This window comes from Dermacentor andersoni, chromosome 11, assembly GCF_023375885.2.
Source record: "Dermacentor andersoni chromosome 11, qqDerAnde1_hic_scaffold, whole genome shotgun sequence".
Taxonomy (NCBI): domain Eukaryota; kingdom Metazoa; phylum Arthropoda; class Arachnida; order Ixodida; family Ixodidae; genus Dermacentor; species Dermacentor andersoni.
In genome coordinates this window covers 96,515,905-96,527,995 of record NC_092824.1, presented here as the reverse complement: position 1 = coordinate 96,527,995, position 12,091 = coordinate 96,515,905, and the positions used below count along the sequence as shown (strand labels likewise).

The following is a 12,091-nucleotide window of genomic DNA, read 5'->3' as shown; positions in this document are numbered from 1 at the left end:
GCGGGTAGTAATATAAGGCCCTGAGAGTTCAAGATTATAAAGAAATATTGAGAAGATAAGTGTCAGATATAACGTTCAGAGACAGGAAGACAGCGATGTGGTTTGTAAGGTTTCAGAGGTAGCCGATATATTATTTGGCATGAAGAGGAAAAAATGAAGAGGGGTTGGCCACGTAATGTGTAGGGCAGATAACCGGTGCTTTAAAAGAGTTAGACTTAAATCTTAGGTGCCAAGGGAAGGGAAGTGCAGTGGAGGACGGCAGGAAATTAAGCGGTGGGACAATATTAGTAAACTGGCATGCACTAGATGGAATCAGCGAGTGCAAGGCAAGGGTTATTGGAAATTGCTGGGAGTGGATATAGATAGGCTGACAGGGATGATGACGAATGTTTTGTGTTTCATCTTGGGGTTCGCTTCATTTTCATTTCTTAACTGTTTTACGGTCACCTTCTCTGATAGATGCAATGAGGTGCAATGCGTAACCAGAGGAACCGACGCGGTCATTTTGGACAATCCCCAACAAAATTAAGCGACAAATACTCGAAGAGGAAGGAGATATCATTTATTTTCCCTCAAGGACACCCCAGGGGGGCATTACATTGTAGACCTGCCGATTGGTTTTTCTATTATGTGAGCATGCATTCTTTGTGATATCGCAAGAAATGATGGTGCCCTGGCATGGTTGACAGAGCATTATATTTTCTTGTTTTTGATTTATATTATTAGAAGATCGCACTATGCTTGCAGGCTTGGCTTCTGTTAGTCCATTTATGCACTATGAATGTGTTTGTGTAATAGTACCAACGAGCCCAAGTCGTAAATATTTTCAGCAGCATGGTTTATATTCGCGGGAAGGCAAGTGCAAGTACATTGTACGGACAAGGAGTAAAGAATTGTGTAGGATTACGTTGCTTCTGGAGGAGCAAGGCGAAGAGCATAGATTAAATGGTAGCGCTGCCTATCAGCTTATGAGTTTGTTCGAAACGGTGCAGCATATACATAATTGGCTGACAAAGAACCAACACGCCATGTGACACGTAATGGAGTGCAAAATGTCAGTGAACTTACGCGAAGTGAAGCTTAAGTGAAGGGTGCAATCAAAGGCTAACGACGATGTGTACTAACGACAACGCTTACAAAAGGGTTCACTTTCATACCGTTTAGTGTGAAGCCCATAAAATGTTTGTTTATCCGCTGCAAAGATAAAGCTTCTATCTCATAGAATATTTATTCGTACCATACCATACCATACACCGTCCGCAGCTTATGGCGAAATTCAAACGCTAAATAAGGTGGACACAGAGGACGAAGGCCACTTATGCTTGTCGACGCAAGAATGGCGATGACACGTGTACGTACAGAGAAGCGTGACACATGTTTATATGCATTTAGGAGTTATGTACTTGTGGTGTCACAGTCGCTACACTAGGTCGAACATACCGACAGGATAATTCGAAGATAATCAAGTCAATGAAACAATCAATTCATTAGCATGTCTATGTGCTTCAGGCCTACTTCTGTGCATATATTGTATGTTAAAATTTTATGTGGCAATATACGTATTCCTAATTAGGCAGAACAGAGGTGGTCACCAGCATTACTTTACGACATTACGGCAGTAATATGAGGATTATACAATGACGTCGGTGGCATGACTACTTAAGTGCTGTCTCAGGAAAAAAAAATTTGCAGTTACCACTCACGATGATCGCCATAAGAACGAACAAACCAACGAACTACATTACGAACTAGATTGCGGATGGAGGAACGCACCAACCTTTGACTGAACGAACCATTGAAAGAGCCCAGTATTAAACTACTGAACGAGTGAACGAACAAACCAAAGAACGAATTTACCAAGAACTAACTAACAAACAAACGAAGGGGGGTTTCCTTGCCGAATTCGACCCCCGAAAGTTGCCCACCGACCAACCAAGAAAACGGCCGAAAAAGGCAAAAAAAAGAGAAAAAGCTATTCGCTTGGAAGTTTGCAGCCATAAACATTCTACAGCCTGCGCTTATGCCTTCGCCGCCGATACTGCTTAAGCATAACCGTCAATGGCGACGCAAGTGCAGTGCGTGTTTAGAGTTGTAACCTTCTGCGGCCACAGCGCGTAAGCCGTCACGCCATCGATTTACTTTTGGCCTTCTCATCAATAAAAGTTTTTCACCACCATCGATCACGCATTCATCGTCACGTCATCGTCGTTCTCTCGTAATATTGTAGTCCTTAGAATGTTGGTATCGTTGATTATTATTAGTATGATTATAGGTTAACGTGTAACAAAATAACTGGTTTCCACAATGAACATTGACGGAGTCAAAACGGAGTTCGCGATAGCTCGAAACAGAAGTGAACACATAAGCGAAGGTAGATGTTGCAGACAAACAACACTTTCAAGAATCATCCACGCACAAAAAAAAAACATGCTACCGGTAGAAAGAACGAACGGTCTTGCTAATAATGTGGCATCGGCAAGGGCAACGCCATTTTTTCTCAAATAACAAGGTGCGTTGACCAACTCTGAAGAAATGTTTTCCCATAATGATAAGATCGCTCTTCTAAGAAAATCACGGACTTAAGCACGTATCCAACACATCAGAAGCTACATGGCCCTCAATGAATGCTTACGCATAGCTGCCGAACCGCGCTTTGTTACGATTAGAAATTCCCCGAATATACCCCAAATATACCTGATTATAAATTCATCCTACTTCTCTGTCCACCCGCCTGTCATCAGCATTCTTCCCTAGACAAGAACCACACATCGCCTTCGTCATCGTCAAATTGCTACACAGACGTCTAAGCCTGTGCATCCGTCTGATTTGGTGTTTGCATTTCGGAATTATTCTGAACGATCTAATGCAAATTAATTTTTTTAAATGTACAATGAGAAGTTGGTGCATAGCCATTGCATGGATTTATATTTGCATAAGATGAAATCGAACTGTGTGCATCGTCATTAGCTATCTAGCATTTATTTTAAAAAAAGCCTCACTTCAAGTGTATTATAACATGTGTGTCAAGCGAGCATTAATCGCCACTGATGCTGCTACTACAGAAACGACCAAATTTGAGCTGAAACGTCAGCAAATGCAAGCCCTGCACTATGTCTTGAATACTATACCAGCAAGTTTTAAACTGCGTTTCGGAATAAGGAACTAAAAGGTTATTTCCTTCAACTGCACGACATCAAATTCAGGTATTTGCTGCATCAAACAGGCAGCTGTAGTACGTTTGTCTAATCACAGATGCGCCAACTTCACAAGCATGAAAGAGGAGGCGCTTACAGCAAAAAGCAGCGGATGGCACTTCGCGTGGCTGCTACAACAAAATTTAATTCGCCAAAATGAATTCAAAACAGTCGTAACGATTGTGCTTACCTCGTCTGCTAGGAGGCTGAACTTGGCCCGGCTGTCCGTCTCCGCGTTCTTTGAACCAAGAGCCACGGCGGGAGCCTACATAAAAGAGCAGCGAGAATTGATCCATCGAATTCGCGGTGTTTTAAAAAAAGCGGCGTGAGTTGCGTTCGCGTTAAAGGCTAAAGCTATTCATGAAAGCATGTGAGCACTCTTTCGCGCAACCACGTGCACGGTTAATGACAAGATGGCAGCCAACGCGAATAGTATCGGCGATATCGATTCCGGGCACATATCCGTTTATTGCAGTGATGACCATCTTTAAATGCAATGTAATGGCAGAAATCAAACAGCGCGAAAAGAACGAACACAGACGCTGAAGTTGCGTATGTTAAACAGCACGCCGAACTTGTTATTTCGATAGAGAAATTGCGAATTTAAACAAAACTGTCACAACCAGTGATTCCTCAACGCACGCGTGATTTTTTGATCAGCAGCCTAGGAGGCAAGAAACAGCTGGTCACCAGGTCTACAGGGTGCACAACAGGACATCACGCAGCTAGAATGACTGGCCACCAGGTTAGCAGGGTGGGCAGCCACATACTAGGTCGCAAGATCAGCTGGCCAGCAGATTCACAGGGTGGGGATCAAAACAACAGACCTATAGAACAGCTGGTCACCAGATCCACAGGTTGGGCATCAATACTCGAGGCTGTTAGAGCACCTGACCAACAGGTCAACAGGGTGGGCATAGAGGTTCCACGTCGGTAAATCAGCTGGCCACCAGATCTGCAGGGCGGACATCAGGAACACCAGGCTGCTAGAACACCTGACCACCAGATGAACTGTGCGAGCATAGAGATACCACATCGGTAGATCAGTTCGCCATCAGATGCGCAAGGCGGCCATCAAGGCACCAGGCTGCTAAACAGTTGACCACATAGTCTGGAGGGCGGGTACCGGTTTATCAGGTCGCTAGATCAGCTGGCCACCATATTAGCAGGGCGGAAATGGAAATACCACGTTGATAAATCACACGGAAGGGGGAAATGTAGCCATTGAAGCAGCGCACACGAAACAGCAAGACGAGGAGATCGTTTCTCATAACTGAACATTCTTGGACTATAGCGGCCAAATGCATGGTGTGAACGACACGGGTGCTTTCACGCTTTTTTCTGATTTACTTTCACTTGTCAGGCGGCACTCATTTTCTATTTTCTTCGTACCATGTCCTTCATGCGCTACTTCTATGGATAAGTTCCAGTTCACTCAGTTTGTAATTTTCGGTAGTGATATAATTAGGCATTTAGGATAACCATGACATCGCTAGTCAAAAACATTTATTTGAATAATTTCAAACAAAACAATTAGGAAATAAACATTTATAGCGTATTCTTAACACTTCATTGCTAAGAAATTCAAGAAGCATTGGCATGCTCCATTTTAGTGCGTGTGAAATTGTTTCATAGGCAATCGGCAGAGCTAAAATCAGTTGAAAGATTACGTCGCCTCACGTCACGTCTTCGAAGCGCTCACCTTGCCGGTCTGACTCGTACAGTAGACCACCCTGCTGCACTGACGCTTGGCCAGGTCTTGACGCACGAAACGCCAGCACCGTCTTTCCCCGAGAGATGCGTTGCAGGACACGACCATGTCGATCTCGTGCGGTTCGTTGTCGGCACCGATGAAAAAAAGAAGAAAGGACATCACATGACTATGTGAGAAGCGTTGTGAAAGAGCTGAAGACACGGAACGTTGGCCTTCTATACACCAGTAGATAGAGAGCTCGGCACAGATCCAAAAACGCTTTCGGCCGTATACACGCACAGGTCTGGTGTGATCACCTCCGAAAGTGACCGCCCGATAAGTGATCACCCCAGATGTTGCTTCCGAGCCACTGGCCGTCCGCGCCTCGACGATATTTATTCGTCTACGTAGTCCCATATACTGCAACGCCAGCTTAAATGCAAAGGTGGGGGCCGTGGTGTTTTCTGGCAAGACATTAATATGCTGATGGACAGTAAAAGAAACAGGCCAACGCGAGTGAAACACACGAACATAGCGCTAACCCCGAATAAATGAATAATTCTGTAAAAGGCGAGAATAACTATTATGTCTTATAAGAGTGAAAAATAAAAACAGAGGTACACAATGAAATAGTAGGTTCTATATGAGGGCCACGATACTGCAATTCATGACGTGTAAGCATAGCCGAACCCATTCGATACTAATGCATTACAAACCCAACCACCGCATGCCTTTTACGGCAGGGAATTAGCGGTGTAAGGAAGTTCGAAAACATGCGATGTAATCATATGGCGCAAGACAATGGTCATTGGAAATGGTTGGTAGAACAACATAAATACGGGGATGGTGACTGTGATGAGCATGATGACTGCCATAATTTGCTTCCTGGGGGTTGGCTTGCTACATTTATTGCTTTCATTTTTTAAGGTCACCTTTGGCGCCTGGCACTGTGAACTGGAATGGGTAACCAGACGAACCGATAGGGTCAGTTTGAGCAACAACAAAATCGACAAATACTCACGAGGAAAGGAGATCTGATGGTTAATTTTGTCGTGCGTGAAGTTGGAGGAGGTTGCTCTGGTGCACAACTAGTTATGGTATTCCATCATGATGACATAAGCTCATATGCATATATACATATTCAATTATTTGTCTTAAAATTGCACTGTGTTCGCCCATTTTCGCTGTGTCAGAATATTTGTATTATATTACCAACTAGCAAACTCCTAACGTTTTTTTCAACCCATTTAGAATGGTGACGTAGTCATAACACCTCGACCAATAGAGAGCCCAGTGTTGCGTGAATATCAGGATAACTATAATGCATCGTCTAAACCACTCAAATGTATACAACAACACTTCTGCTTTACAATATCGCAAGAGCTAAAAAGTACAACTAGACTCCTGCTTTATTCCTCTGACATTTCTACGCGTTCGACTGTCCCATTTTCGCAATTGCGATCGCTTAGCTACGTTCATCGTAAGAATAATGAGAAATTAATTAGGATAACTTGGTTTCTCGAGTAGCAAAATCAACAGCAGGAATTAAACACGTGTTTTGACTAGCAACTGATGGGTTTTCTCTTAACGGTGCAGAATAAATATCAGTGGCTTATAAATAAAGAAAACACGGCAGACGAAATGTCTAAAGTACAAAAAAGTCGTTCCATGACTTGGTGTCGAATTCTGTTTCCTGCATCGTCAAGCTGTTGTACAACCTGAAATGTACCAGTCGGCCCAAATTCGCATTCCGAAATGTCTGATGCATGACAGACAAGAAAAAGTGCAGGTCCGTTGCATTTTTTTTTTAATATATGTGAAGCGAAACCTAAATGAAGCATGCAAATAAATGCCGTACATCAAACGGCGGCAGTGTAGCGGAACGGGTGCCCCCATTCCATTCCGATTGATTCCGGGGAATTAGAGCTGGCCGCAATTTCATTCCTTTCAATTCGTTGGAATGAAAAACCCGAGCCCATTCCCACTGCGGGGATGGCCGGTCATTTCAGTTCCATTACTGCAATTCAACGCAGGAAAGAGACCTTGGCACGAGTAGGTTTATCGAGTTACCGATAAACGCACCATAAAGCCATTCTCATCAGACGCGTTGCGAACTCCAAAAATGCGCAAAACACGTTACCAAGGTCGAGCTGTAGTAGCTTGGTGATTTATCTCGTGCAGTACAACCACCCTACTAATTCCCCTAGGCGCAGTTCTCCCGCTACTTATAGTATTTGTATGGTCAGTATGTTTTAAGGCTTGGGATGTTTTAATATGGTTTAAATAAAAATGACAACGTAGTGTAGTATTGCTTAGGTGTCCTCGTGATTTTTGAATGCTGCAATAAAGGCCGCAAGCAGTGCAAGGTGCAAAAAGAAGCTTTGCGTTGGTTTTATTCATCGAAAGTTTAACAAAACGTCATGAGCTAAATAGGGGCTTCGCCGTGTAGCTTTCAGAACTCGAAATATAAATTATGGCTGCTTCAATGGGTAGTTCTAAAAAAAAAAGTGAGTTAAAACAATTGCCTTCTGCCTATATGTTGTGCTTCACAAACATGAGCTGCTCGAAAGAGCTGCTTGATAGCCGATTTCGATTCGCTGTCATTATCAGGGATACCATAAAAAACGCGTTCCACGTCAGCTGACGCCGCATTCACATTGAAAACTGCCCTTGCGAGACTAGCAATTGAAAGCGGCTAGCGTTCGCTTTCCAATAGGTCAGGGGTTTAACCGTGTCTGCGCAAGTTCCCTCTGTGAGGTGAATAAAAAATTTCCCTTGCAATGGATCCAGGCATATTGTCTTGGTGAGCATTTCCATTTTGCATGATGTTTTTTTTAAACATCAGCGTACTTGGCCCTGCTTCAGACCTGTGCATTCACGATGGTTCTGGCGCTGTCTTGCCCTAACAAAAGGGGCCACCATCCCCAGCACGGCAGAACGCATCTGCTCGGCTGTTGCAGCTGAACACCAAGAAGAGTTAAACCTTGGGTCTAGGAGGGCATCCACCAGAAAAACAGTCAGTCCACGTGCTTGCTAACCGCTTCTCCAGGCTACGCTGTAGGCCTTTAGCAGCCTCCGTGCAAAGAAGTGTGCCTTTGCTTAAGATTTCCGCAAATGAAGCTTCGATATTTCGGGATACGGGGAAGCCAAAGCTCGGCTGTCTCGTCCCTTTTCTGCAGCAACTCCGTGGCCTCCTCTACAGGGGAGGGATGCTCAATCAAGTCTGTCGCCAGCCTCTGTTCATATTTAGACAGTTTAGCCTTCTTACACGCGTACAGAGTTTCTGTCAGGCCTGGTTCACTCGGAAAAGTGGTAACTAGCTTTCTCATCTTTCGCAGCTGCGAGTTCCACCTCGTCGCGTTGCGAGATTCCAAATGTACATTGGCCACACTCAGTACTTCTTCCGTGTAGGCGGTGCTCTTGCGTACAGATGCAACCGTGGCGCCTCATTTTTGTACGACTTCCTCGGCATTTGGGTCCTAAAATGAAGCAGGGACGACAATAAGTGAATATTGCCACTGCAAATACAGGTAGTGCAAACGGCAAACATGCAATGCATTAGAGTTTCAGAAAGAAAATGATGGCATATGTAATCGTACGGCATTGCACTCGACGACACACTGACACTCTTCAGGACTGCATTAGGTGAAATAAAATGGGGAGAGGCGCGGCCGTTTTCTCCAGCCCTGCGATAAATTGAGCGCACATTATTGCCTAGGCTGCATCTTCCTGTTCTTTAGGAATAATGTCGGGCACGTAGTGCCATGGCTACGGCACTACGGCTGGTATTATGTTGATGAAATGGGCTTCGTAATTCAAATAAATATACTAGCAGCAGTCTGGCGCGTCACCGACTGGTCTTATACACCATGCAACTGTATTTACGGGCAGAGCGTTTTGTAAGAGAAAGAATAACGTGCACATCATTTCATTTTCCCGCACGAGTGAGGCGGGGAAGGCGTGCCCCCCCTCCCCCCCCCCAAAAAAAGAGAGGGAGATCACGAATGGAGAAAAATAGCAAGGAGCACAAAACAGAATAAGACAAAAATACAGTGAACAGGGAATCAACCAAATCCAAATCTTTTAAAATGTAACTTCGGAACAATGGACGTTTTTTTACATGGGCCTTGTTGTGTTTTTGTTCGTCTTTAGAGGGATTTCAGAACGATTGATTGACGTGTTGAGAATAGACCTCGAAGTCGCGTAAGCTTGGTGCCCGACCTGCGGCAGAAAAATGATCCGCAGCCTCTATTTGATGGGAAGCAGAGTTCGTGAAATCGTCCATGGCAGCAAATGCACCATGAATGCGCAAGATGAAAATGCGAAGCACGCTCGAAAATTCTGCTAAACATGAGTTTGGAGTAGTTGCATAATAAAGCTGTAAAGTACCAAAACTGCAATAAACACAGTTGTCTGCCCTCACTTTTCAAACTGCAGTTATTATGTTCATACTTTATTTCTGCGTGCATTCATGGCAAATTATTTAACAAAGCTTGGCAAAAAGATTGTTCATGAATATAGTAGTAAATGAACCACGTATCGATGCACATAAGATGAAAACGTTATTTAACAGCGTATACCTGCCGAATGGCGTCTGTTACGTCAAGCTGCAGGCTGTGGGCGACGGCGCCAAATCGAAATTTCTCCAACTAATGGAACTCTCTTTAATGTTCCTTGGTTAAGCGTTCCGGGCAGTCGTCGAAATTATCATCATTGTCCTATTCAGTCTCCCGTACGGTAAATGCAAATGCCTTTATAATTAATTGATGAAGCGTTATCTGTCACCACGCGAAGGATGAAGCGTAATCTGTCACCACGCGAAGGATGGAGCGTAATCTGTCACCACGCGAAGGACCTGGAAGATGAAATAGGAAGAGTTAACGGAGGCGAAATCGTGCGAAAATACATATTTCACCTTGTCAGCGATGTTCCACTGCAGCAACGCTGCGTCATACTCGGGGCGGATCCGCGCAGCTGTGTGGCTCCCCGTCAGGCGTGTGAAACTGAGGAGCTACGCGTGAGCCGCGAAGTCTGTCCACGAACGCTGCTTCGACAGCCAGGAAGTCCTCCGTTGACCGCGATGTCTACACGTACAGTGCAATACAGACGTACTGCGCTCCCGCCAAAGACGATAATATTTTGGTCTGCAGCGCTGGTAATTTCCCGATTTCCCGAGCAGGAACTTCTCTCCGAGGTCATCCCTCGATGGCAACTTGTAGCCCCGGACGGCGACCTGCATCTGAAAGAATACAAAACAGTTACTTTGACGAAACGTGGCTTGTAATATTGTGAGACTTACCTTTACGAATTGTTTGAATCACTCCCTCTCGATAACACGAAAGGGCTCCATGTCAGTGCGAGTCATGTTGATTATGGCGTCGTCAAGAGGAGCCTTTCGATGAACAGGCGCAGAGCTGCACCCAGCGGTGAAGGCCGACGTTACTTTCTGCTGGCTTGCCAGCGCTTTCTCTTGCATGTATTCACTGTCGTGCTTTCTTTTTAGGTGTCTAATAGCATTAGACGAAACTCCTACTACAGCGTGCGTAGTTTCGGGGCAAAGCTTGCAGCGTGCAGCTTGTTTTCTTCACGGGTAATTTCAAAAAATGGTTTCGAATGTGCAATTTACGTAGTGAGCACTATGGCCGCTGAGGTATCGGCTGGTCGCACTGCCCGCTCACTGAATTTGGGCGTTTTGTTGCCGCTGTCGGCAACAAAACGTGTGTATAGTACTTTAATACGTCTTCAGGTATCTTTATTATGTCGCCAAGTGACCGATAGGTCTCAACTAGAAAAAAAAGAAACGAAAGAGACTAACCAAGCAAGCTTACATTGTTTATTGTCAGTCATAAGTGAAGCAGTACATGCTCATAATTTCCGCGCAGGTCGGGCAAACTTCATGGTGTCATTCACTGTGTTTCCAACTTGTAAAAACGCAGCCATTTATTTAATGGAAATGAAAGCTGAAATCGAGCGAATTTTTTCCATCATGTTAGGCGTGCCGCTTAAAGCAGGTAGAATCACACAACGATATTTATGCTGGGCTATCCTTGCACTGTAGTTACGTACAGTGCTGCTTGGCGTGTTTCACGCTACACGTATATAGTATGCGTTCGATGATTTCAGCTAGAACACACACAAAAATGAAAAGTTACCCGGCTCGCGCTGCAATTTTGTCCCATTCTTTACATAATACATTGACGAGAGGCACATAGTGTAGGAAAATTAAAAGAAAAAGAAAAGCCGTTATGCTGAATTTTCCAGCAGATATCATCTGATCATACTTCAGCAGCACATTTAGTGTTGAGTAGCGGCAATAAAGGCTTTGATACAAGTGGAGTGCTCGCAACGAACGTTATGGAGAAACAGCGTTCTGCAAAATGCCTGAAAAAGGAGGCTAAATAAACATATAATGCTTGCAGATCCTTCGAATATGCAATTTATGGTTTCATATAATAAAACAAAAATCTCGGTTTATATATTCAAACATGGCAAAGAGGCTACAAGGAGATGAAAACTTCAATTGAATAACCGAGTTGAGCCAGGGAAGCCTCAGCCTGGAGCCACGTTCCAACAAGCAAAGATATTTTCAATGGCCATGACAAATTTAAAAGGAAGAGGCCCGGACACCGATTAAAATGGTCTAAAATATATATTTACATTTTGGCTCACCCACGGGAGCATTGTTCAAGATCATCACAATCGAACACGTAAATATATATTTTAAACCATTTTGGTCAGTGTCCGGACTTTTTCCTTTTAAGTATGCGTCATCCTGGCCAGACGGGCTTCCATCATACTCTCGACTGTATGCCAAAGGCAAGTTCCCACACTGAAACTTCCCTTGCTCGTCCACTGTTGATTGGCTAAAGGTTGAGCCAAACTTGCTATTTTTCGAGTATACTTCAAAAACTTTCTGCGAACATACTGTGCTCAAGTTCATCATCTGCTGTTTGAAGAGAAAGAAAAATTATGTATAGCGATTTTTCATGTTCTTTAAATGTGAAGTGGACCGGTTGTGTGAGCTTGCCTTCTTTAGCATATCTTATCTTACTGTGCATAGCTAGCCTAGATACTTATTTCATGCTAACTGCTCGTGAACCATGCCAGAGTCACTACCAAAGATTCAGTCACCGTGAAGTGTAATTTCCTCAAAATTGCATTGAGCGCTTCTCACCGTTTTAAATGTACTTGCATTCTCATGTAA

General features: G+C 44.1%; 1 protein-coding gene across 4 annotated transcripts in view; it reads right to left on the bottom strand.

The window, feature by feature from the left end:
• LOC126539123 (uncharacterized) overlaps window positions 1-6,855 on the bottom strand; it is a 57,306-nt gene extending 50,451 nt beyond the window's left edge. The window contains exons 1-3 of one of the 4 annotated variants that reach the window (XR_008614160.2): window positions 4,897-6,855; window positions 4,022-4,205; window positions 3,385-3,459 (exon numbers count right to left, since the gene is read on the bottom strand). Coding sequence is in view for 1 of the 4 variants with exons in the window: in XM_055075193.2 (XP_054931168.2) it covers window positions 3,385-3,459; window positions 4,897-5,304 (483 nt within the window). In the remaining 3 variants the exon portion in view is untranslated. The remainder of the gene's footprint in view (window positions 1-3,384; window positions 3,460-4,021; window positions 4,206-4,896) is intronic. The other 3 variants (XR_008614159.2, XR_008614158.2, XM_055075193.2) reach the window with 3 other exon arrangements.
• Between the last annotated feature and the right edge of the window lie 5,236 nt (window positions 6,856-12,091).